The 27,621-nt window shown below is 39.9% G+C and overlaps 1 protein-coding gene across 1 annotated transcript; it reads left to right on the forward strand.

The window, feature by feature from the left end:
* Positions 1-3,950: 3,950 nt before the first annotated feature.
* On the forward strand, positions 3,951-26,569 carry PPIL1 (peptidylprolyl isomerase like 1). The gene is made up of 4 exons (XM_020999558.2): positions 3,951-4,099; positions 15,007-15,161; positions 23,338-23,406; positions 24,006-26,569. Exons 1-4 carry the CDS (start codon positions 4,044-4,046, stop codon positions 24,224-24,226), a joined length of 501 nt encoding a protein of 166 aa, XP_020855217.1. The 5' UTR covers positions 3,951-4,043; the 3' UTR covers positions 24,227-26,569.
* The last annotated feature ends 1,052 nt before the right edge of the window (positions 26,570-27,621 follow it).

Genomic DNA, 27,621 nt, shown 5'->3' on the forward strand with positions numbered 1-27,621 from the left:
ACTTTTGGGGCATAATTCCAAATTGTTAAGATGGCTGGACCAATTCACAGCTCTACTAATAGTGCATTAGTGTGCTCATTTCTCCATAGCACCTTCAACAATTGTTATTTTTCCTTTTTGTATCTTTGTCAATCTGATAGTATAAGATGGAACCTCAGAGCTGCTTCAATTTGCATTTCTCTAAATATCAATGATTTGGAGCATTTTTCATATGATTGTTAACCATTTGGTTTTTTTTTTTTGCTTTGAAAACTGCTTGTTTGCATTCTTCTTCTATTGGGGAATGGCTCCAGTTTGTATAAATTTAAATCAATTCCTTATACATTTTGGATATAAGTCTTTTATTGGAGAAACTTGCTGCAAAGATTTCCCCTCCATCTCCCCCCCCTTCCCTTCTATTCTTAACTATATGGATTTTGTCTGGGCAAAACCTTTAATTTTATATAATCAAAATTGTTCATTTTATCTTCTATATTCCTCTCTAATCCTTATTTGGTCATGGATTCTTCTTTTCTTAATAGATCTGAAAGGTAAATTTCTTCTTTGCTACTCTGATTTGTGTACTGTCAGCCTTTATTTCTATTATAATATCCATTTGGAACTTGGTATACAATGTGAGATACTGTTATATAAATACTCTGTCAGACTGCTTTCCATTTTTCCCAGCAGTTTTTGAAAAGTTCTTACTCTAGGGGCAGCTAGGTGGCGCAGTGGAGTCAGGAAGACCTGAGTTCAAATGCGACCTCAGACACATAACACTCACTAGTTGTGTGACTCTGGGCAAGTCACTTAACCCCAATTGCCTCACCAAAAAAAAAAAAAAAAGGAAAAGTTCTTACTCCAATAGCCAGAATCTTTGGGCTTACCAAACACCATGCTACTGTTTGTTTCTGTGTATTGTGTACCTAATTTGTCCCACCGATTGATTACTCTGTTTTTTAACTCTTACCAAATCACTTTGATGATTACTGCTTTATAGTATAGTTTAAGGTCTGGTACTGCTAGATTCACTTCTTTCATTCCCCCCCCCCCCAGATTACTGACCTTTTATTCTTCTAGATGAATTTTATTATTTATTCTAGCTCTGATACCATAAGTAAACTAGGAGAACAAGGAATAGTTTACCTATCAGATCTATGGAGAACAGAAGAATTCAATGACCAAACAGGAGATAGAGAACATTATGAAAAGCAAAATGGATAATTTTGATTACATTAAATTGAAAAGTTTTTGCACAAACAAAGCCAATGCAACTAAGATTAGAGGGAAGGTAGAAAATTGGGAAAGAATTTTTACAACCAGTCTTTCTGATAAAGGCCTGATTTCTAAAATATATAGAGAATTAAGACAAATTTATAGGAACACAAGCCATTCCCCAATTGATAAATGGTCAAAGGATATGAACAGGCAGTTCTCAGATGAAGAAATTAAAGCCATCTACCAATGACTAGCTCCCAAATTCCATTTAACCAATTGCAATCAATTAGTTTTTATAAAAGGATATTTACTTCAAAGACATACACAGAAGTACAAACATTTACCCTCAGCACTCTCTCATATGTTACCTCTGTCTCTGGGGAGAGGGGCTTCAAACTTAACCGTTTCTACATAGCCTTGATCCCACCAATTTTACATCCAAATTCGTCATTGGTATCAGATGAGTCCTAGTCTCAGCTTCCACTGGGCTGGGTCCCAAAGGTTGATCTTCACTCTTTGGAAAACCAGCATGAGCTAGACTGCTGGATTCCCAGACTCACTGAGTTCAGGTGGCTCACCTTCATCCCATACAACAAAGAATTTTTTTTAAAGAAAAAGAAAAAGCCAAAGAGAAAAAGAGGAAAAAAATCAGCAAAACGAATCAATGCAGTGACATGTTCCCCCCTCTCCCTTTGCAGAGACATATGGTCTATGGATGTGGAACATTTTCAGATTTCTTCAGGTATTTTCAGAAGCAGGGGAAGTATACTCAAGCTGAATCAACTTGTTGTCCATGCTGGAACTGATGTTGCATATCCTTCCCTTGCTGGGTAGTTAACCTCCTTTGGTTAAATACTAGATAGATAAGAGTGTCTGATTTTGTTCCAATCTTAAAGCTAAACTACCATGAGACTGGCCTGAATTAAGCCTCCTGCAAAATGCCACACTGCCTCTCAAATGTGAGAATGAATGTGAAAGATACAGAGGATTTGACTCCAAGGGAACATACACCAAATGAGGTCTTCAGCTAATGGCATTAAAGAAAAGACACCTCATCCCATCAGGGTATCACTAGAACCCTCTGGGAGAGTGATACGAGAGAATACTTGCTACAAAGAGAAAACTCAGATTTTGACATATGTCCCTTGATTTATATACTGACACATCATGCCCATATCTAGTTATTCACATGTTTCCACCATTAGAATGTGAGCTCCCTGAGAACAGGGAGTTTTTGCCTTTTTTTGCACCCCCAGTGGCTATTAGCACAATACCTGCACACTGTAGTCACTTAATAAATGCTCACGGACTGTTCTTTTTTAGGCAATGGGGTTAAGTGACTTGCTCAGGGTCACACAGCTAGTGTCTGAGGCTGAATTAGAACTCAGGTTCTCTGAATCCAGGGCCAGTGCTCTATCCACTGCACCACCTAGCTGCCCCTGATTTTTGAGACTGAGAATTATTGCTTTTCTGTCATTGCCTTAGCGTCCATCAAACAGTACTGGGCTAGAAGATCTGAAGGTCTGATCCAGAAGGGCTATTCTTATGTTTTCAGCAATATAACATTATCCACACCTTTCCCCATCCAGAGCAGTTTCTATTTCCACATTTTTTTTCCTTTTTCACGTTGTCTTTCTTCTACCCGTTATATGTGAAAATGGAGGCTTATATCTTATTTGCTCTGTTGCGCAGAGCATTTGGACAAGGCAGGGAGGAGCTTTATAAATAACTGCGTGGTCCAGGAATATGGAGAGTGAACTCTATCTCCACAAGATCCCCGCCTTTAACTCGCTTGCAGACCAAGAAGGGTTAACCTTTCTTTCTTCCCTCTTCCCATAGCCAACGTCACTCTACCTTTGTTCTTTCTACTTGCCTAAAATAATACCTTATCCCTTGCAAAAGGCTTTCCTTTTAGTCTTGACTCAGACACCCTCTTTTTGCCCTTTTCCTTGTCTCTCTTCCTTTTCACTTCATTATCTGGATTCTCTTCCCCTTCTCTCTCCCTACCTTCTTTTCTGCTTTCCTCCCCTCCTCTTCCCTGTCATCTTTCTTTCTCCCTCTCCTCACCCCCTTATTTCTTGCTGTCTCTTGCTTTTCCCACTTCTCATTCTCTTCCGGGTGCTCATCCTTGTTTTTTTTTTTCCCCTGCCGTCATCTTCTCTTCTCTCTCCTCTCCTCGACTCCCCTTGTCCTTTCCCTTGTTCCTCCTCTTTCTTCCCTTCCCCTTCTCTTTCTTTCCCCATCTTTTTCTTCTCTTTTTTTCTCTTTCCTTCCCTTCTCTTTTTCTTTCCTCTGGCTTTTATTCAGTTAAGCTAAACAAACATTTATGGAGCATTTACTATGTCCTAAGCATTGTGCTAGGCGCTGGGGATATTAAGATTAAAAGCAGAGGAGCTGCCCTGGAGAAGCTTACAGAATGAAAGGAAAAGCAGAACACAAAGCAGGGAACGAAAATGGCAGATAAGGACCCCCAGCATTCCTTTCTCAGCCGGCCACTGCTTGTGTGTGGGGCGGGAGGAGGGACTAAGGGAGGAGAAGGGGGGACGGGGAGGAGAAAGGAGAGCTGTTGAATCATTGGACAGAATGACTGAGTGATGAGGGAAAACAACTAATAGACGCACATTATTTCCTGAAAGGTTCCACTTCCCATGCACACTTAGACCAATCAGAGCACTACAAGAGTGAGGTAGCATTCCGGGACCTTGGTAACAAGCATAATTTACACAGGACTCCGCCTCTTCCTCTCCGGTACCCGGTGCTCTAGCTGTGGAAACCGGAAGTGTGCTCTTTGGCGGCGAGTCCTCCGTAGACCCTGTGCCGGAAGCAGAGGCTAAGCGGGTTTTACCATGGCTGCAGTGCCGCCAGATTCCTGGCAGCCCCCCAACGTTTTTCTGGAGACCAGGTGAGGCGCTGTGTGTGTGTGTGTGTGTCTGTGTCTGTGTCGAGTGAAGTACGGACCGGCGGAGTGGAACCGGAGAGCAGGCTAAGGCCGGGGGAGGACGGACGGGCCTTTCCCAGGGTGTCTGGGAAGCCACCACCCGCCTCCGAGGCCTCGTCAGGGGCACTGAAGGCCGTCAATATCAGGTCATCTCCTTGCTTAAAAATCTTCGGTGACTCTCCATTGCCCCCAGAGTAAAAGTCCAACCTCCCAAGGTGGCATTCAAGGCCCTCCATAGTCTGGCCCCATCTTAAAGGAGGCAGCGGCGGGAGCACTGCCCTGTGCGGCCGCCCTGCGTTGCCATCTCCAGAGGCTAGGGGTTTGTCGGAGTAGGGTTTTTCAGTCTCAGGGTAACGACAGTCGTTCAAAGGAAAGCACAGCACCTTGTATATAGAAGGGTCTTAATAAATGTGGGAAGAACAAGACAGGGTCGAGAGACTGGACTTCCAACTTCTTTCTTTGCCACTAGATGGATTGGGCATGTATTTTTTTTTTATTACAAAAGGGTAGTTTCCTTTGTAAAATGGAAGGATTGAACTAGCTCATCTCTAACATCCTTATTGACTGTATTAGTTCGTGATGATTTGAGGGTGGAAGCCACATTAGCAATGTAAATAAGCCTCACATTCAGTAAATGCATCTGCTGCCTTCTTTGTGGAGACTTCCTGGAGAGGGGGGCAGGAATTGCAATCCATCTGCAGTCCACACTTCATCCTGTACGATTCTTGTTTGTGTGCTGTAAATCTTACAAAGAGGATTATTTCTAGCATAGTGGAGACTTCTTTGTAGGTCTTTTGACATTTTGTGGGTACGAGTGGAGCACATGGGCTGTCCCGTTGCTTTCCCAGTGTTACTGGCCCACCTCCTTTACCAGTTATGTGATTCCTGCAGGATGTCTTTAACATTTCTTCTTTATTGGTAGTGTGCTGCAGCCTATTTCTGTTTGTCATATGTCTTTACGATATCCTTTAGGTCCCCCCCAGTTTTGATTCTTTGAAGATTGTGGTATTCTATTATCAGCAGCTGTATTGCATCACCAGAAGAATATTACTTATTAAACAGATGGGTTTTTTGCCTCAGGGAGCAAATGCTCTCCTTGGAAGCACTGCACAATTTCTCCAAATGCAATCTAGCTCATTTTCTTCTTCCTATTTGATTCTGGACCCAGCTTAATGTCTATTTGCAGTGCCTGTCTGAGATAAATGTACTGATGGTGTACTAGCTTGGTAGAGTGCATATCCAACTTTATGACACAGTTTAGACTGATGGTGTCAAACCCAAATCAAGAGCTAGCTGCATATTGACTTAGAAAACCAAAAATTAACGTTAGGAGTTTGACATCTCTGGTTTAGACAACAGGCAGTCTTCATTTATTTTTTCTTCTATGGATTGTTAGGTAGATTGCTTTGAAATGTTTATTCTCTTTGAGGAATCTCTCTAGTATGGAACTATGAACACAATGTCACTCTTAAAGTGGAGCTTCTGGAAGACCTTACCATCTATAAGGAATCTTTTTCATTTGGATTGCTTAGGATATTCCTCGAGGCCATGGCAAACCCCTTTGGCAGAGAGTTCACTATTTTATACTTGTTATACAAAGTCAGAAGATTGTTGGTCTGTGGTTATGTCTATAGGAATTTTGTCATATGATCATAGAAATTTGGAGTTGGAAAAAATGTTAGAAGTAATCTAGTTTAACTCCCTTATTTTGTAGATGAGATGCCCAGAGTGGTTAAGTGAATTACCCAAAGTAATACAGGTAGGGTATGGCAGGACTGTGATGTACTCAGGTTCTTTGTCTCCAAATTCACTGCCTTTTCCATTGCATACCACCTCTATTCATGATCTGAGTTGATGTATGAGAAACCTCTTGTTGGAGGAGAGTCTTAAAAGCAGCATTTTGCTCTACTGTATCAAACTTGTGGAAAAAAATAATCAACAGTTAGACTGTGGACACTTGTCTTCTCTCTACTTTTCTATTTGCTGTGTAGCTGTGAAGGTGTGGTCTGATGTAGAAAATGTAATTTCTGTTATTGAGAAATCTAAGAATGGTAGATCCCTTGAGTTCAGGAGTTATGAGCTGCAGTGGGCTAAGTCAATTGGATGTCCAAACTAAGTTCAGCATTAATATAGTGTGCTCCTGTGAACCAGATTGCCTAAAATGGGATAAACTGGCCCAGGTTGGAAATGGAGCAGATTAAAGTTACCATGCCCGCGGCAGCTAGGTGGCACAGTGAATAGAGCACCGGCCCTAAAGTCAGGAGGACCTGAGTTCAAATCTGGCCTTAGACCAAACGCTTGACACTTACTAGCTGGGTAACCCTGGGCAAGTCACTTAACCCCAGTTGCCTTTAAAAAAAAAATAAAAAGTTACCATGCTGAACAGAGTTGGATTGAACCTGTTAGTTGCTCCTGCACTTCCAACCTGGGTGAATTAGGTAGAACCTGTGACTTTAAAAGAGAAGGGAAAATAGTTTGTTGAAGTCTGGTAGTTTTCAGTTCATATTTTAATCAAGAATACCTTCTTAGCCATGTGTATGTCATTTGTTCTTTTTCTTTTCTTTCTTTTTTTTTTTTGCTTTTAGGCAATTGGGGCTAAGTGACTTGCCCAGGGTCGCACAGCTAGTAAGTGTCAAGTGTTTGGTCTGAGGTTGGATTTGAACTCAAGGTCCTCCTGACTTCAGGGCTGGTGCTCTATCCACTACGCCACCTAGCTGACCCCCATGTGTATGTCATTTGGAGAGATGATGAAGTAGGCATATGGGTTTTTGTTATTGATGTCCTTTTCAGTGTCTTTTTTTTAATAATATTGCAATTTCCATCATTCAGCATATTTCCCCCTTTTAAAAATACCTAGATATCTAATTTCATGTATCCTAGTGTCTTCAAATTCTCTTTCAGTGCTTTCAAAATTTTATTGTTTCTAGGCCAGATTTCTTTATGTGTACCAGCTGCTCATCCTTGTCTTCCTCTTTAGTGAAATGTCCAGTTCAGTGTACCATACACATTTATAATGTCTTACATGCAGAAGACACTGTGAGGTTCCTGCCTTCAAGGAGCACCTACTGGGAGATACAACATGTACACAAAAGAATACAAGGAAGATTGAGGAAGGGGAAGCACTAATGCCAGGGAACGTTTCATGTAGGAGTTGGCAGCTGGGCTGAATGTTGAATGGAGACATGCATTCTGAGAGGTAGAGGTGAAGAGGGAGGGTGTTCCTGGCCTGGGGGATGGTTTGTATGAAAATGGGAGATACACCATTAGGTTTGAGAGACAGCAAGTAGGCCGGTTTTGTTGGCACTTAGAATGTTTGAGAGAGAATAATTTGAAATCAGTTCAGGAAAGTAAGTTGGAAACTGTAGTATGAAGGATATTAAATGCCAGGGTAAAGAGTTTATATTTTGTGTTGCCTGCAACCAGATAGTACACCAAATGGAAAGGCGTGAAATAAACTTGAGACATGACCGGGAGCAGTAGAACTGACTCAGTTTATTCTTCTGAGGGTACAGGATATATAGAGAAAATCCATCCTCACTTCAAAGAGTCCTCCCCAAAACATCTGCTAAGGATGCGATAACATACATTTCCTCCTTATCAGAGTTCCTAGATAGGGTTGTAAATTCCAAGGCTTTTTCCTGGCCGCTCTTGTATAGAGGAGTGAATATGTAAAACAAAGGTTCAAAGAATGAGAAGGAATGTCTCAGGAGCCTCCTAGCAGGGAGAGATTTGGAGAGCCCTGCTTCTTAATTATTGAGCCCTTTGGGTTAAAGCCTGGGCAAAGGTCAAACTCTGTCCTGGATCTTAAACCCATATCGGACTCTTAAGAGAGGGCCTCAACAATTTTGTTTATATTGGTCTCCGGAATGGTTGGATCAGTTCACACCTCCACCAATAATGCATTAGTGTTTCAATTTTCCCACATCTTCTCCAACATTTATCATTTTCCTGTTTTGTCATGTTGGCCAATCTGATAGGTGTGATGTGGTACCTCAGAGTTGTTTTAATTTGCATTTCTCTAATCAATAGTGATTTAGACCATTTTTTCATGTGACCATAGATGGCTTAATTTCTTCATCTGAAAACTGCCTGTTCATGTCTTTTGACCGTTTATCAGTTGGGGGATGACTTGTATTATAAATTTGAGTCACTTCTCTGTATATTTTAGAAATGAGGCCTTCATCAGAGACATGCTGTAAAAATTGTTTCCCAATCTTTCTGTTTACCTTCTAATCTAAGGTTGCATTGGCTTTGTGCAGAATACTTTTCAATTTAGTGTAATCAAAATTATCCATTTTGCATTTCATAATGTTCTCTATCTCTTGTTTGGTCATAAATTCTTCCATTCTCCACAGATCTGACAGGTAAACTATTCCTTGCTCTCCTAATTTGCTCATAGTATTACCTTTTATGTCTAAATCATGTACCCATTTTGACCTTATCTTAGTATACAGTGTAAGATGTTGATCTATGCCTAGTTTCTGACATACTGTTTTCCAGTTTTCTCAGCAGTTTTTGTCAAATGGTGAGTTTTTGTCCTGGGAGCTGGAGTCTTTGGGTTTATCAGACAGTAGATTACTGTAGTCCTTGACTATTGTGTCTTGCATACCTGACCTATTCCACTGATCCACTGCTCTATTTCTTAGCTAGTACCAAGTAGTTTTGATGTTTGCTGCTTTATAATACAGTTTTAAATCTGAAATGGCTAGGCCACCTTCCCTTGCATTTCTTTTCATTAATTACCTTGGTGTTCTGGACCTTTTGTTCTCTCAGATGAATTTTGTTATTATTTTTTCTAGCTCTATAAGATAATTTTTTTGGTAGTTTGGTATAGGTCATGAATGGTGATTATTAACAAAGGAGACTGAGAAAGAGTAGGCTTACAAGTCTTGGCATTACCTTCCTGTTGTCTTGGTTCTCTTCCAGAGTGAAGGACAGACAACCACCTCTGTGAATGGAAAAGAGCTCCCCACTGGAGACCAAACTGGGATTGGCCAGTTGGGCAGCACAACTTTCTTTTCTCTCTTTCTTTTCCTTCCTCCCTCCCTTCCTTCCTTCCTTCCTTCCTTTCTTTCTTTCTTTCTTTCTTTCTTTCTTTCTTTCTTTCTTTCTTTCTTTCTTTCTTTCTTTCTTTCTTTCTTTCTTTCTTTCTTTCTTTCTTTCTCTTTCTTTCTTTCTTTCTCTCTCTCTTTTCTCTTTCTGTTCTCCCCTCTCTCCTCTCCCCTTTCCTTTCCCTTTCTCTTTCCTGTATCCACAGTGAGTGTAATGTAAATTTTAATCTCTAAAACTTTTTTTTTTAAGACCAGCCTTAACCCCAAATCACTCTGGCCCTCATTGAATGGCCAACAATAGGTCTCTGGCCAAAACCTACTTGGTCATTGTTTGGCCTCTGATTGGCTCAGAATGAATGCAAGTAGCAATTGTTTCTGTTTTGGTCAGAAATCCTGAGGGTCTTCCGCTCTCAGAACGATTTCTAAAACTTTTCATCTATCTATCTATCTATCTATCTATCTATCTATCTATCTATCTATCTATCTATCTATTAGATTTTTGACTAGGTAAAGAGGCCATTCTCTGCCTCAGTTCTTATTAAGCCTTAGTCACTGAATGGGTCGTTGCCTCAGTCAGATTGAGACTTGTTAAAGACCTTACCTTGAAAAGGCCAGGGTCCCCCCCTACATCCTGGACCATCTCCATTTGTCCTGATCCATATGTATGGCTACGGGACTCAGATGGCTCTGGAGGAGAAAGTGAGGCTAGTGACTTTGTACAGTCTTCCCTCACTGGGTTCACTTGCATGTTGTGGTATCATCTCCATGATGTCGTGGTTCTCTTGGAGAATGAAGGATAGTTTGCAAGTCTTACAGGAAAGGAGAAGAACCAGAAGAGAACAGTATTATGAAATTCAAGGGATGCAAAAGTGTTCAAGAGCAAGGGATGGCCAGAGAGGTCAAAGACCATGAGGACTTTGAAAATACTTTTGGATTTAGCAGTAAAGAGATGATTGGCAACTTTGTGGAGAACCATTTCTGTCAAGTAGTAGGGTCAAAAGCCAGATTGCAAAGAATTGAGAAATTATTGGGAGAGGAGGAAGTGGGGAGAGGGGGCATCAGGTGCAGTTGTTTTTTTTAAGGAGTCCGGCAGTAAAAGAGAGAATCTTTATATGTAAATTAAATATAGATCTCCATAGAAATATGGGGGAAAAAATCCAGTAGATAGAGATTGAAGATAAAAAAAAATTGTCTTTTGGGCCCCTGGGGCTTCAGGGCACAGGTAGAAAGGTTGGTATTGGTAGGGAAAAGGACCACATCTTCCTCAAAAATAGGTCTAAAGGAGGAAAAGTGTGGATAAAGATATAGAGGGACTTTGAGGTATGGAGTAAGGGAGAAGAGGAATCTCACTGTGGATGGCCTCTTTTTTGTCTGTAAAATAGGAGGCAAAGACATGAGGATTGGCAAAGGCCTTGGGGACTTGAGGAAAGATGAAAAGGTTTCAAAATAGCTACTGAGTGGATTGGGATTGAGATTCAGTCCAGAAAAATTTAAGTTTTGTTGGGCGCAGTGAAGACCCACCCAGCTGAGATTTGTTAGCATGAATTTGTAGTGGCCTCATTTGGCATGGTGGAGACTGCTGATATTCAGGAGCTAAGGAATGGGTATGGAAAAGTTGCAAGGATTGGGGATGGCCTAAGTGTGCTTAGCAACAGTAAAAGACAAGGGCATGGGAGTAGAGTTGAACTGGTCAGCTTTAGAGTGAAGACTGTGAAGAGAGGAAAATGAGGCCATAGCAGGGGATACTGGACTGAGAGAACAGGCAGGGATGAAGGTATGGTAGGGTGTGGTGAGAGTGAGGAATAGGTTAGGAGGAGTTTGGTAGAGGGAAAGATGGAAGGACAGGTTATCATCAGAGAAGGGAATTTCTGAAATTCTGAATCATGGAAGCAACACAGTCATGGGTAATGATGAAGTCATAGGCGTGATTATCCCTTTTGGTGGCTGAGGAAAAGTGAGGCTTTAGGTGTGAATGTTGAAGTTAATGAACTTGGAAACCAGTGGGGTTTGAAAGGGTATCATTGTGTGAATTGAAGTTCCCAATATGAAAACAGGGTTTGGATTGGAGAGAAAGATTACGAGCTAGATACTGAGCTCATTTAGAAAGAAGGGAGAGTGATTCGGAGCTCAGCAGATCACAACAGTGAGGATTTAGACTAGATGATAGAGATGAATGGAGTGAATCTCAAAGGATGAAAAGATCCTGAATAATGGTATTAGTCTGGAAGTGTCATTGGGCAGCAAAGAGTATGCCAGCTCTTTGAGCAGCCATCACTGGAGAATTTGGCCAGGTATTCAGTGTCTCCTGGAGAGAGCTGGATTCTATAAGCACAAGAAAGTGGAGTTTGTTCAAAATCAAGCAGTGGATGAGAGAAGACATTGAGGGGATGGGGATGAGAGGATGGGGCAAGATATCAAGAAAAGGAGAGATTTTTGCCTTGGGAGATGGTGACTCAAGCACTGGGATTAGGGGATTGGGAAGTGAAATTTTGCTACCATAAATATTGTTTGGGGCCTCTATCTTCTAGGGACCTGTGATGATGGAGAAAGGCATTGGTGTGCACTTCTACTTCCTCATATAATGCATTTGGAACTGAAGTTATGAGTACAAATGTGATGGTTCTGTCATTAATGATCATTTAAATAATTTGTTATAGAAACTTTTTTGTCTTTTGTCTTCACTTTCATCTTGAAATGTACTTGGGGTGAAATAACCTAGTTGAGTCTCACATCAAATTTTCTGTAGACTCATTTTCCCTTCTATCACTCCTCACTTTTTGTGAGACAATACTGCTTGTAATTTAACGTTGTACCCCTCTGTCAAGTTTTGCAAATGAATTTATAGTGGTGTTGCCCTTGGTTATTGTTATCTCTCCACTTGGCAAGAAAACCAAGCATTTGCTGACTGAAATGGTTTCTGAGCTCTTTTTTCCTCATCACTGTGCTGATTGCTTTACATTATTTAAACTTTTGTAGGAAATGTTAATAGAGCATTTGATTTCTTTTTCGCTCTAGGCTGTAGTCCAGTTGAACAAGATGACCTTAGGAAGTCCTGTCTAGCTCCAAATCTGTGATCCTATAAAATATACACTTCCATTCATCAATAGCTTCAATTCACAGGCATCAGTAGCTTGTCTGAATCAGTCAGTTTCCAGGATTGCACACAGTGTCTTCACATTTTGGAAATTTCTTATAATTTGATATTGATTTTGACCTTTGCCATAATGATTTGCTATAGAGATGTACCAATTTGTGGTGGTGGTGGTAGTGGTGGTGGTGAGGGTGAGGGTGAGGCAGGTACAAGACTAGTGATTTCCAGTTCGCTTTTCTTTTTTTTAAAATTTTATTAATTTATTTTGATGTATCAATAATCACTTCCATATGCTTTTGAGTTTAAAATTTTTCTCCCCCTTCCTCCCCAACACCCTCCCCAAGATGGCGCACGATCTGATATAGGCTATACATTTACATTCCCATTAAACATATTTTCATATTAGTGGTGGTGTAAGTAAAAATTAAAACCAATAGGAGGAACCATCAGAAAGAGGAAACAAAACTCAACACAAGAGAAAAAAATAGCAATTCAACTTTCATAGTTCTTTCTTTGATGTGGACAGCATTTTCCACCCTGAGACCTCTGGAGATGTCTTAGATCCTCGTAATGCTGAGAAGGGTTCAGTTTATCAATATTAGTCATCGTACAACGTGGCTGTTACTGTGTACAACATTCTCCTGGTTCTGCTTGCTTCACTCAGCATCAGACCATATAAGTCTTTCCAGGTTTTTCTGAAGTCAGCCTGTTCATCATTTCTTATAGCATAATAGTATTCCATTACGTTCATATACCACAACTTGCTCAGCCATTCCCCAGTTGATGGGAATCCTCTCAATTTCCAATTCTTTGCCACCACAAAAAGAGCTGCTATGAATATTTTTGTACATGTGGGTCCTTTTCCCATTTGTATGATCTGTCTAGAATATAGCCCTAGAAGTGCTATTGCTGGGTCAAAGGGTATGCACATTTTTATAGCCCTTTGGGCATAGTTCCAAATTGTTCTCCAAAATGGTTGATTCATTTCACAACTCCACCAACAAGGCATTAGTGTTCCAATTTTCCCACATCCTCTCCAACATTTATCATTTTCCTGTTTTGTCATGTTGGCCAATCTGATAGGTGTGATGTGGTACCTCAGAGTTGTTTTGATTTGCATTTCTTTAATAGATAATGACTTTCCAGTTCACTTTTCTTGAAGAAAGCATTCATGTTACATAGGCTTGATACATTTGAGTAGTCGGTAAGCTTTTGACTTCTCTAATATCTTAATCATGAATCTTTGTTTTCCAGGGTATTTTTAGTTGTCATCCCTATGGCTATCTTTACAGTCAAGTCACTGAGCATTAAAATATACATTGCCTTGTGTTGGAAGCTCTTGTTGGGCTCTTGATCGTTTTTCTCTCTCTTCATCCGCACAGCAGATGTCATTACATAAGTTTCAGTCACCTTCGTGGTGGTATCTCTCTCTCTTTTCTTTTCTTTTCTTGTTTTGCATGTGTTCATCATAAGCACTGCAAGATGAGGGGACTATATGTTCTGTGAAATGAAGATACTTGTTGCCTTTGGAAGTATGATAGAACCAACTCTGTCCTTTTATTTTGCCTCTCTTAGGAGCCCTTAAACTGTCCTTTCATCTATCTGCAATTTCTTTCTCCTGCTTTCATGTCTAGCACAAGCTTTGATATCTGTGTTGTTTGGTTGCTACAGTAATATGTACATTTGGTTACTGGATAAGCACTTTGTATTTAGAGTGTCGGCAGTTAAATTAATGTTTATTGATAGTCTAGAAACTGTGGTTCTTAGTACCTTTGACCCTTTTCTACCACTCTGCTGTCATCCCTGTAGAAACAGGATAGGCAGTAAAGGATTGAAAGCTATTCAGTATTCTTTTTCTAATGGGCCACCATGACCAAAGAATTCATTGTCTCATGGCCAACCTACCTGTGATGTTCTCTACATAATGGAGTTGGATCTTCAGTCTGCCACCGGAACCATACTTGAAAAATTTTTGGTGTGTTTGAACCTGCCGGAGCTTGGACCCTACTGGTATGGCCTTTGAGAATCCATAACCCTGAAAAAAAAAGTTACTTAAAAAAAAAAAGGGGAGGCGGCTAGGTGGCGCAGTGGATATAGCATCGGCCTTGGAGTCAGGAGGACCTGAGTTCAAATCCAGTCTCAGACCAGACACTTGCTACTAGCTGTGTGACCCTGGGCAAGTCACTTAACCCCAGTTGCCTCATATATTAAAAAAAAGAGAGAATCCATAACCCTCTCTTCTGGGTGACCTCTTACCTGAATGCTGCTCATCTTCAAAATGTACAAATCCAACTCTCTGTGTAAAGCCTTTACTGATCACTTTTATGAATTGAATACAGGGAGAAAATGCAGGTATTGAGTAGTTTAATTACTTGGATTATAGTTATGTGTGTATAATTATGTGCACATAAACACGTATGTGTGTATATACATGCCCAAAAGTAAGCATGTATACACATGCTTCTGAATCTTTGGAGAGGAAATCTTATGTTTGTATGTATGTATGTATATGTCAGAATTGTGACTCTCCTTTTATTTTTTACCTGTTTGCTTTACCAAAGTGAGGTATGCTTTTTTTGTGTTAGTGGGAATTGAAACCACTCTTTTGCCAAGCATGAGATCCAATAGCAACTTTCCCCATGCTTTGTCAACATGCTAGATGTGAATCTGAACCAGAGTCGAATTGTTGGTCTTGTGGTCTTGACTCTTGCTATCCTTCCATCTTGTAGCATGGGGACTGTCGTGCTGGAGCTGTATTGGAAACATGCCCCCAAGACCTGTAAGAACTTTGCAGAGTTGGCTCGACGTGGTTACTACAATGGCACCAAATTTCACAGGATCATAAAAGACTTCATGGTCCAAGGTGGTGACCCTACAGGAACAGGTATGGCCAAAACTAATCATCTTACATGGAGGCAACAGGATGTTATTCCAGTATGTTATTCCTTAAAGGTTTTTTGTTTCTGGGGTTGATCTCTCCGTACTACATATGCCTTAGAATTACTCTAGAGCCAGAGCTGACTCATCTGACTTGAGAACTGTATATACTTTTTCAATATAGTCCTCAGAACAAATGGGAAGAAGAAAGAAAACTCACCAATAGTGCTATGACTAAAAGTGGTATTATGTCCTCTAAAGACTTAAAATGTTAGAACAGACTCATATGAGATAACTCCACCCAACCAAAAATAAAAACATTTTTGTGGCCAGAGTCTAGACAGGCGTTTGTATGCCCTGGATAAGTTTTCATGTGCTGCTGACTACTAGAAGCTTTTAGCATTCACGGTAACACATATGAATTGTCACAAAATAAATACCTAAGTGCCATGCGTAGTAGAATTTCTGGCACTGGCATTAATAAAAAGAAAGTTAAAGCGTTCCTTATGATGCCCTCCTTTTTTTTGACCTAGGTGGCTACTTATTTGACCTGCTTTTAGTTTTGTTCAATGTAGTCTATTGAAATTTTTGGAGGAGTCTTGGAAATGTATGTAGCCCTTTGTTGATGGCAGTGGTGAGGAATTATGGCTTCTAGCCCAGGTCAGCTTGACATGAAAGCCTTGGTTCCCTCTTTGTCCCTTCCCTCTTGAGTATCTTTACTTTTTCCCTCCTTTGGTTTTTAAATATATTTGCCTTCCTTTTACAGGAGATTTTTCTTTTATAACTTACTGTCTCATTCTTCATTTACCCTTTGTGGCTCTGTGACCTTAGCTTGTACTACCCTGCCACCATCTTCCCTAACTAGTCTGCTCACCATTCTACCAGAACTATTTTCTCAGAGGCCAGTGGTGACTTTCTTTAGCTAAAACCAATCATCTTTTCTTAGTTTTCATACCTTTTTGGATTTCTTTTATTGACCTACCCTTTCTTCTTTTAAATTCTCTCCTTCATTAAGGTTTGTGGCTGTTCTTTTTCAAATCTATCTTTGTTTTTAAAATTTTTATTTTTTTATTTTTAATTTATGGAATAAAAAAAGCATTTCTATAACATAGTACAATTAAAAAAGATGATCGCACATGAAACTGCAAATCTACTATATATAACTTGCTATTCTGTTCAAATAATGTCAATTTCTTTTTTTCTTTCCTTCCCCTCCCCCCCACCTAGAGATGTGTCATTAGATGCTATGTCATTAGATGTGTCATTAGACACAAATAGGTATATACATATATATGTGTGTGTGTGTGTGTGTGTGTGTGTGTGTGTGTGTGTGTGTGTAAAATTGTTCACTTCTATTTATCAGTTATTTCTCTGGATGCAGATAGCATCTTCATATGTCCATAGTAGTTTGTTTGGATATTTATAATAGTGAAAATAACTTATTCTCTCAAAGTTGTTCTTAAAACAGTATTGATATTACTGTATACAATGTTCTCTTGGTTTTACTCATTTTGCTCTTTATTATTTCATTCAAGTCTTTCTGTGTTTTTCTAAAATCATTGAGCTCATAATTTCTTATGGCACAGTATTGTTGTTATAATCTGTTATAATCATATTCTACAATTTGTTCAGCCATTCCCCAGCCGATGGGCTTCCCTGCAATTTCCAGTTCTTTGCTACCACCAGAGGGCTACTATATTTTAGAACATGTAGGTTCTTTTCCTTTTTCCCTAATCATCTTTGGAAATAGACCAAGTAGTGGTATTGCTGGGTCAAAAGGTATAGGTAGTTTAATAACTCTTTCGGCATGATTCCAGATTGCTCTCCAAAATGGTTGGATTAGTTCACAATTCCATCAACAATGAATTAGTGTCCCATTTTTCCACATCGCCTCCAACATTGATTTGTCACTTTCCCCTTTGATCATTTTTAGGCAATCTGGTAGGTGTAAAATGGTATTTCAAGGTTGTTTTAATTTGGATTTCCCTAATCAATAATGATTGAGAGCATTTTTTTTCATGTGACTATAAATTGTTTTGATTTCTTCATCTGAGAACTGCCTGTTTATATCCTTTGACCATTTATCAGTTGGGGAACAACTTGTATTCTTATAGATTTGACAAAGTTTTTATGTGTTTTATAGTTTATATATATTATAATAATATGTATTATATTATTATAATATATATTATATATTTTATATATTTGTGATGTGAGACCTTTATCTGGTAAACTGATAAAATTTCCCCCTAATTTTCGGCTTTACTTCTGATCTTGGCTACATTTGTTTTATTTGTACAAGATCTTTTTAATTTAATATAATTGAAATTAACCATTTTACACCTAACTTTGCTTTCTGTCTCTTGTTTGTTCATAAATTGTTTGCCTATCCATAAGTCCGATAAGTAATATGTTTATGTTCTTCTAATTTTCTTGTAAAATCTCTGTTTATAACACATGTCTATTTTGATCTTATCTTGGTAAATCGTGTAAGATATTGGTCTGTGCCCAATATCTTACTGCTTTCCAATAAGCCATACTGCTTTCCAGTTTTCCCAACAATTTTTACCAAATAATGACTTCTTTTTTTCCTTTGTTTTTGTTTTGTTTTTGGTGAGGCAATCGAGGTTAAGTGACTTGCCCAGGGTCACACAGCTAGTAAGTGTCAAGTGTCTGAGGCCAGATTTGAACTCAGGTCCTCCTGACTCCAAGGCCAGAGCTTTATCTGCTGTGCCACCTCACTGCCCCGACAAATAATGAATTCTAATCCTAAAATCTTAAGTCTTTACACTTGCAAAATACAAGGTTATTATGTTTATTCGCTGCTGTAAATTGTGTATCTACTTTATTCTGTTGATATATATTTTTATATTTCTTAGTCAGTACCAGATACTTTTGATAATTACTGCCTTATAATATAATTTAAGATCTGATACTGCTAAGCCTCCTTCCTTTACTTTTTTTCCTGCATTATTTCCTTTGATTTTCTTGACTTTTTGTTTTTCCAAATGAATTCTATTTTTTTCTTAATTCAGTAAAAAAAATTTTAGGGTAGTTTAATTGGGATGGCATTGAATATATAAATTAGTTTGGTTAAAATTGTCATTTTTAAATTATCTTGACTCTACCTACCTGGGAGCAATGAATATTTCTCCAAAAGTCTGATTTTGTTTGTATGAAAATTTTTTTTTTATAATTTTGTTTATGTAGTTCCTGGATTTGTTTTGAAGGTATACTCCCAGGTATTTTATACTGTCTACAGGAGGGCTTCTTAAACTTTTTCCACTCTTGACCCCTTCAGTCCTTCTTAAACTGTGAGTCAGGACCCCAGACCCACAGTTTAAGAAGTGCTGGTTTAGAGTTATTTTAAATGGTTTTTTTTTTTTACTATCTCTTCTTGAAGAGTTTTGTTTGTGACATATGGGAATTCTGATGATTTATGTGGATTTACTTTATGTCCTGCTACTTTTGCTAAAATTATTAATTGTTTCAGCTGACTTTTTAGTTGAGTCTTTGGGATTTTCCAAGTATATCATCATATCGTCTGCAGAAAGAGATAGTTTTATTACCTCATTGCCCATTCTGATTCCTTCTATTTCTTTTTCTTCTCTTTTTACTGTTTGCTAGGATTTCCATTATAATAATGAATAATTTTGGTGACAGTGGGCATCCTTGTTTCACACCTGATCTTACTAATCATTATCTAAAACTATCAGCAAGCATTATTTGTAATGAGGATAAACTAGAAGCCTTCTATCTTTCTGAATGCTTCCTCTCTGGTTCCATTGATTTATTTGCATCTCATTCTGTCCCTTACCTATATTCATCCTTTAAGGCTTAGTCCTGGAATCTTTACTATGTCTGTCTGTCTTTCTGTCTCTCTTTTTTGGCAATTGGGGTTAAGTGACTTGCCCAGGGTCACACAGCTAGTAAGTATCTGAGGTCAGACTTGAACTCAGGTCCTCCTGACTCAGGGCTGATGCTCTATCTGCTTCACCACCTAGCTGCCTCTTTACTCTCTTCTTTATACTTACTCCCTTACAGAGTGTTGAATGATTTCAGTAGCCTCTTGTATGCAGGTAATTTTTAAGATGCCAGTCCTTTTTGTTGTCAAAACCTTCCATCCAGTCTTACCTTTTTACAAGTTGTTCGTCCTTAAATTTGTTTGTTGAATGAGTATAATTTATTAAGTAAGAAAGCACCATATTATAGTAGAAAGGACATGAAACTGGAAATCAAGAAATTTAGACTAGCATTGACACCTAGTTATTATTTGACCAAAGGCAAGTCACTTCACCTCTGGGCCCCAGCTTCTGACCTCACAAGGTTGTTATGTTGAAAGGTGTTTGTAAACCTTAAAATGCTATAGCAGTGTGAGCTATGGTCACTCAGTCTTCTAGGGTATTCCAAAGAAATAGATGCCATGGTTCCTTCCTTTAAGAAGTTTAAAATCTAGCTGAGGAGCTGAGACCTCCTAAAGAAATATCTAATATTATGGCATAGACTCTATTTAGAGGAGAGTTGAAGGAGTTTATGGTAAGGGAAAGGTTGTGTTAGGGGTTTAGCTTGTGAAGGAGGCTTCATGGAGTAGATGAGTTGTGAACTGAAGAAATGATAAAATTTGGATTAAAAGGAGGCCAGGGTAAGAGCAGGAGCAAAGACCCAGAGACAGAAGGGACCCTGGTATGCATGGGGAACATTAAGATCAACTTGACTGGAGCAAATGGTGTGTGTGTTGAAGATAACGTTGAGGCAGTTAATGGAAGCCTTTGACTTCCAGACTAAGGATTTTGGATTCAAGCTAGGAGGCTATTTTAGGTTCTGGGTTAAGGGAGTGGTGTGATAAAAGAGGTGTTTTAGAAGATTAATTTGGCAGTGTTGTGTGCAGTGAATTGGGGGTGGGGAGTAAGGGGGAGAAACTTGAGGCAGGGGAGCTAGCTAGGAGAGCCTAGCTCTCTCCTTGCTGTGGTGGTAGCAGTGAGAATGGAGGCAAAGAGACAAGTTGCTTGTGAAGAAAGAGTAGAAAGAACTAGTGACTAGCTGTGTATGGGGAGTATAGGAGAGAAAAAAACTTCAAGGCTAAATGAAACTTGAACCTGAGAGACTGAGAAAATGCTGGTGTGATATAGGAAAATAGGGAGGTGGGGTCATGGAGCTGGTTTGAAAAAAAAAGATAGGGTAATTTTAGTTATGTGCTACTGTTCCCCCCCAACTTAGCACTTAAGGTGAGCTGTGCTGTGGGAAAGCTAACACCTTCAAACTAGCCTGGAGATAGAAATTTCAGAGTTGTCAACATAGAGACAGTAGTTGAAACTTTGAAAGTGAATGAGCTGTGTAAAGTATGGCGGTGACTGTTTTGAACTTTGAGGGTGAACTATCTGAAATACCTGTTTGTGTTTCTTTACCCTTTGGTGTCATGGTCAAGGATAGCTAGTCATCAATCGGTATCATAGTATTATGGATGGAGCGTCCAAAGCTTGCCATCCAAGCCCATGAGGAGGCTTCCTGATAGTACTGGAAGAATGGATTAAAAAAACCAAATTGCTGGGCTCTCTGGACTGAGCTTAGACACATTAGCACTAGGAAAGAAGATGCCATGTTTTAATCTGGGAACAGGAGGGGAGTCAGTTCATGGTGCGATGCCTAGTTCAGAGGGAAATCAAGAGGGCCAGGCTGGGAGAACTTTGGTGAGGGACACCCAGTCTGGACCTAGGAGGAGTGTCTTTTATTTGTATATATACTTTTCCTATGAAAATAAACCCTAGAAATAGGCTGTTGTGGTCCTGAGTATATGGAGAAAGGGAGGAAAGGAAAGAGAAATGAGTGCAAAGAAAGGGCCTCTGATGATGGTGGCTGTAGTGGAGGTAGAATGGGCTGTCCTTAGGAAGAAGAGAAGAGGGGATTCTGGGTTCCCTCCCCCAGAGGTGGGGTTGGGGAGGGGGCAGTCCGTTAACAGCCAGAAGAGTGGAAGGGGCATTGGCAGGAGGATTAAGAGAGAAGAGCAAATCTATCTTACCCTATGGGAAAATGGGGGGTGGGGGAAGGGGATAAGCGAGGTGGAGAATGATAGAAGGGAGGGAGTAATCAGATGCAAACCCTTCTGAGGAGGGACAGGGTCAAAAGAGAGAATAGAATAACCCGGGGGTAGGATAGGGTGAAGGGAAATATAGTTAGTTTTTCACAACATGCCTGCTATGGAAGTGTTTTGCATGACTACACATGTATATAACCTGTATCAAGTTGCTTGCCTTTTCAATGAGGGTGGGTGGGGAGGGAGGAAGGGAGAAAATTTGGAACCCAAAGTTTTAAAAACAAATGTTAATTGAAACTTACTAGCTGTGTGACCCTGGGCAAGTGACTTAACCCTGATTGCCTTACCAAAAAACAAACCAAATGTTAAAAATTGTTTTTATGTGCAACAGGGAAATAAAGATATATAGGCAATGGGGTACAGAGATCTATCCTGCCCTACGGGAAAATAGAAAGGGAAGGGGATAAGAGAAGGGAGGGGGTGGTAAATAGAAGGGAGGGCAGATTAGGGGAAGGGGTATTCAGAATGCATACTGTCTTGGGGTGGGGGAGAAAATTTGGAACTCAAAATCTGTGGAAGTGAATGTTGAAAACTAAAAATAAATATTTAAATAACTTTTAAAAAATAATCTCTTAAAAAAAGTATCAGAAACAAGACTGGAATTGAGATCTTCCTGACTCCAAGTCCAAACACACTAGGTGTTAGAATGCCAACACCTAAAATCTTTGAGAAGAAATCTAAAACAAACAAAGTGAATGCTGTGAAATGATAATGGCCCAGGTTGGCTTAGGAGGAGCTATAAAAATGCACTTCTTCCCACCCACTCCCTTTCTCTGAAGAGGCAGGAGGACTCTGGGTGGGGTAACAATACATCTGCTGTCAGTTTGTTCGATGTATTGGTTAGTTTCACTGAGCTCTTTTATCAGTCTTTGTCGCTTAGCTCTCTGGGATTGGGAGAGGTCTTTTTGATAAACGTAGGTGATAATTTTTAAAAAGATAAATAAAGAGAGAAGAGCACTCTGAAACACTTATTTACCCAGAAAGTTCTTTGAAACCTTAATGGATTGTGGATGGCCTGGACCAGGGAGAAAGAAGATCCTTCCCTTTTTCCCTTCCATCTTTCACAAACTTTTTTAGGGAAAGCACAGTACCAACAGATTGTGTCTCCCTAAAGGACCCTGTTTGAGGCTATATGGGCAGCTAGGTGGTACAATGGATAGAGTGCCAGGTCTGGAGTCAGGAATTCAAATTCAGGAGTTCACTCTTTGTGAATTCAAATCTGGCCTCAGATACTCAGATATTGTGTGACCATGATCAAGTCACTTAACCCTATTTGCCTCAGTTTCCTCATCTGTAAATTGAGCTGGAGAAGAAAGAAAACCTCAGATAGGGGCACAAAAGAGTCGGATGTGACTGAAATGGCTGAATAACAGTGAGACTTTACACAACAAATGTTTTTGGTTGATTGACCTGATAGGATATTTATTTCTATTTTAACCATGTTAAGCTGGAGTTATATTAAGCGAAATCTCACCATTGGCTTTGTTGGCAATCAATTTTTGTACAAACATTTGTTGTGGTGAGCTTTCAGAATTTACTTTTCCTTATCTTCTCAACCTTGCCCCCTACGTTTGGTTTCCCTCACCTTTAAATGGGAGTAGTAGGGTTTTTCAGTGGTCACGTTAGCTGATGTTGTTAGCTGTCTTGTGTTAACCTGTTTCTTTCCCAAAACATGCTGCCTCCTGAACCTCATTTTATTTGATTTTTTACCATTTCACCCCCAGAGGTCACACTAATTCTTAATTTCTTTGTGACTGAGTGCTTCTGTGCCTGTTCTTCCTTTGGCTTGAACCCTCTGTGATGAGGCTCCCTTTTATTCCACCATCAAGGCCATTAATGATGCTGTTCAATAACAGGAAATGACATTCAATGAATCCACTGTGGCAGTCTGATTTGTATGTGTTATAATGATATTTGGTTCTTTTCCCTGCTGGGCCATATAATTTTAAATAAGTCTAGGGGAGTTATGAGGAGAAGCTTGGACTGCTCACTAACTTTTCCTTTCCTTTCTAGTGAAGGTCTTTTGACCTTAGATTGTCCCTTTCCTGTTGTGGGGTTGTGCAGTTAATTCATCTGTTCTCTTCCTTGGCAGGCAGAGGTGGTGCATCTATCTATGGTAAACAGTTTGAAGATGAACTTCACCCCGAGTTGAAATTCACAGGTGTGTATAATCTGACCAGAGAGCACGGGCAGGGAAGTGGATTTCAGAATTTAAAAAGCTCTTCCTTTGGCTGTCACTCTAGGTGACTGGGAGATTAGCATAGTGCCTGGTAGCTGCTCAGCCCTGGTACCACAAAAGGAAAGTGGCAGATGTGAGAAAAGGCATCTGCTCAGGACCTGCTGAGTAATGTGAAGAGCTGGTCTGCAGTGTTTTGGTCTCTAACTACCTGTTGTGGGAAGTTAGAAGTTGCCCAAAGAGAGGATTTGCTAAAGTAGGATGATGGGGAGAGGAGGCTGGGTAATATGTCAGTCATCCTGAGAGAAGGCAGAAGGTCTGATGAGAGCAAATTTGAATGTATTTGCCTGAGAAGTACTCATCTAAGAATGGGTTTGGGTTGGGGACCCAGAAGAGAAAGAAGGGAGGTAGTCTAAGATAGCCTGATAAAACTGGGGATTTTACAGGGAGAAGAAGGTTGAAGAGAGTCTGAGTGAGATATAATGAAGACCAGCATTAAAATGATGGCTTCTGGAATCTTCAATAGTTGCATTGTGAAGCTCTGATGTTCACTGCTGCTTTTTCTCTCTCTTTTTCTCTTTTAGGGGCTGGAATTCTTGCAATGGCTAATGCAGGGCCAGACACCAATGGCAGCCAGTTCTTTGTCACCTTGGCCCCTACCCAGTGGCTTGATGGGAAGCATACCATTTTTGGCCGTGTATGTCAGGGTATAGGGATGGTGAATCGAGTGGGTATGGTAGAGACGAATGCCCAGGACCGTCCTGTTGATGATGTGAAGATTATCAAGGCTTACCCATCTGGATAAAAGTGGAGTCTGGGCGGATACATCCTTGGCCAGTTCCATTGAGTTTCAGTGAAGATTTCTTAACTGGCTGGTCCCTAGGTGGCCTGTGGACATCAGAACAAAAAGGCCTCTACACTCTCATCTCTTTGCTCTTGAGTCCTCGTTGGACTTGACCTTGTACTTTGTTTTGTCCTGCAGAATAAGCCGTGTCTCAAATGACTAGAGATGAAAGTGCGTTTTAATTAACAAGACGCTTATTTTCTTCTCCTAAGACATAAATGTCAAAACATTGTACATACACTCGTTATTGCATTGACCAAAACTGTTCTCTCCTGTATTTTTTTCTTCTGATCCATTTGGGAAAAAAATTAAGTAGAATCAGGAGATATTGGTACATGCAGACTTATTCATTCTAAACTGAATCTTTTCCCAAGGAGTCCTACTCCTTGGCCTTGGTGACTAATAGCAACAGAATTGGTAAACTTATTTCTGGGCATATATGTGTGTGTGTGTGTGTGTGTGTGTGTGTGTGTGTGTGTGTGTGTGTGTGTGTGTGTGTGTAGAGGACTCTATGGTTATTACATATCTATCAACACATATGCATATTGGTGTTCAAACCCTTTCCATACACGTATAGATTTTGAAATTCCAGGCATAAACAATATTGTTTCTAACATTCAGACACTCCAAATGAAATCATACTGAATTTGTGCCAAATGGAAAATACTTCCAATAGAGAAAACAGATTTCTAAGATGCTGTTAGGTGGGAAGGTTTATATGTGATTGATTTTGAAATGAATTTCATTCAAGGAAAAAAATGTGTTTAACTCCCCATTTTCCAGCAAGGAAATGAGATCTTCAGTGGACATAATGATAGACTATGGATTCTCCTCTCTTGTTTGTTTTTATGTCACCTTCATTTCTGAATGTTTTTTCCCTCACCCCTGAGAGCAATCCCTTGTAACCAAGAGGGAAAAAGCAAGAAGAAAAACAGTTCATCAAAACTAACCAGCCCGTCAGTCATCTGATGGGACGTTTGATGTTCCACACCACCAAATGCCTCCATCTCTGGGAAGGGAAGAGGAGTGCATTTGGCGTCTCTTAGAGGCCAGGTTTGGTTATGATAATTACATAGCGCTCAGTTGACCTGCATTCTTTCCGTTTACATCATTATAGGCACTGCATATGTTGTTTTCTTGGTTCTGCTGACTTCACAATTCAAGTAAATCTTCCCACATTTCTCTAAATTATAAATTCTCTTCTAAAAACAGTTGTATAGAGGTGAAAGGCCTCATCACTTTGACTACTTTAAACCAGAACCTTTCTATGCTTAGCTTTTAGAATGTGCTTCTTCTTTTATGGGGGTTGGGAGTGGGAGGTGGAGTTAATATTATATTACATGGAAAATAGAAAAAAAAATAGAGACGGTTGCTCTGTGCATTCTCATTTGTAATATCCTAAGGCAGCCTATTGTTCCTCATCTTAATGTTAGTAAGCGTCTCAAATTACTAAAAAAAAGTTCGTATCTTTGAGATTTTGCATTGTTTTAGGTTTATGAATCTCTGGTGAGCAGTAGCGGAAATACAGAGCTTCCTTAATAATAATAATAATAAAAACAATAAAAGTATTCCAGAGCTGCTCTGTTCAAAACTGGCTCATATTTAAAACAGGAGGCAGAGCTGAGGAAAGAGAATGGAAGCAATATCTGCTGGTATTTGTCTGTGAGGGGGTATTAAATTTAGATTGGCTGAGATAGACTCAGCTGAGGGACCTGAGCTATTCATTTAGCTCACAGGCACTCTGCTGCTGTACATTTTCACCTTGTGTGGATGAGGTTGGTGGTGTGCTTGTAAAGTTTTTCCCTCCCCCCTTGAGCTCCTCAAAGGCAAGACTGCATCTTTCAATCTTCTTTTGTTACTCCCAGTAGATGTTTTGCTTTCCAAATAACATCATTTTAAAAAATCCTTGAAGTGCTGAGCTGTGAATGGGCTAAATTGGAGACTTAAATATGGGAGCAGGATGCACACTGGAGAGCTTTGAGTAGGTGTGTTTGAGATGAGTAAGGATCAGGCTGAACTGGAATTTCTACAGCACTTTGAGATTGAGAGAGCACTTTGCCACCCCCTCCCCTCACCCCCCAAACATCCTTTTGAGAGAGGTGTTGTGTTCCTCTTCCCGTTTAGCAGATGAGGAGCTAGGCTAAGAGAGAAGGTGTTATTTGATCATGGTCAGGTAGCATTGGTATCAGGAACTATAAAACTGGATCCTCCGGCTCCGTTCCTGAGCTCTTCCCACTATTCTGTGCTCCTTCCCTCCCAGGAGTGTTAAGAGCTAAAAAAAAGGAAGCCAAACTCTGAGTAATTTTTTTAAAAAAAAAAGCCAAACCAAAATTAATCATCCCGGAGAATAGATAACAGCATAATGAAGTCCTCCCCTCTCTTTACTAAGAGTTGGGAGCCCACACCATCAGATGCAGTCACTGTATGGTTGTTTTGCACTTAAATAGCTTTTCTTTGTTACGGGGTTGGGGGGTGGGGGTGGGGGAGCATATATCCAGAAATGACTGATGTAAAAAACAGAATGCATCAATACATTTTTAAAAACATGTGTAAGAGCTAAAGTGATCTTAGAGATGTAGTCATACCCTTTTCCTTCTCCCTCTTACCTACCCCTCTTCCTTCTTTCACACATGATAAAATGGACCCAGAGATTTGGAAATGACTTTCTTGAGAAAGTCTGTGGTAGAGTCAGGGCTGTAACTCAGGTCTCTTGACTCCTAGTTTCTTCTTCTTTCTGCCATCTCATTAAATGAGACAAGGGAATTCAAGGTGTCTGGGGCACAGGGTTAGAGTTTTAGGGTGAAGGATAACCTGTATAATTTTTAAAGTACCCCTTTGTTCATCTAAGGGGTTTTTTTTAAGGCAATTGGGGTTAAGTGACTTGCCCAGGGTCACACAGCTAGTGTCAAGTGTCTGAATCCAGATTTGAACTCAGGTCCTCCTGACTCCAGGGCAGGGGCTCTATCCACTGTCCACCTAGCTGCTCCCAACTGCTTCACTTTTCATCGCTTTGTATGTCTCTCCACACGTTTCTGTATTCTTCATATTCATAATTACTTAGGGTGCAGCAACATTCCATTACATTTGTGCACCACAGGTGGTTTGCTTCTCCTCCCAAAGTGATCTTGGCCTCACGTTCACTGGCATCTGGAGAAAGGAGAGAAATGGAAAACGTTTTTGTGCAACAACATCCCTTGCTTCCAAAGCACTTGTAAATACAGAGTGCCCTCCAATTGGGGTACTGTTTTTCCTCAAAAAACATCTAAGATGATAGGTTTGTCCATTTTTGTTTATTTTTATTATGAATATAACAAGCAACAAACATTTCAATATGCAAAGACTAGAAAAAGAAGATG

This window comes from Phascolarctos cinereus, unplaced genomic scaffold (assembly GCF_003287225.1).
Source record: "Phascolarctos cinereus isolate Bilbo 61053 unplaced genomic scaffold, phaCin_HiC Scaffold_5;HRSCAF=322, whole genome shotgun sequence".
Taxonomy (NCBI): domain Eukaryota; kingdom Metazoa; phylum Chordata; class Mammalia; order Diprotodontia; family Phascolarctidae; genus Phascolarctos; species Phascolarctos cinereus.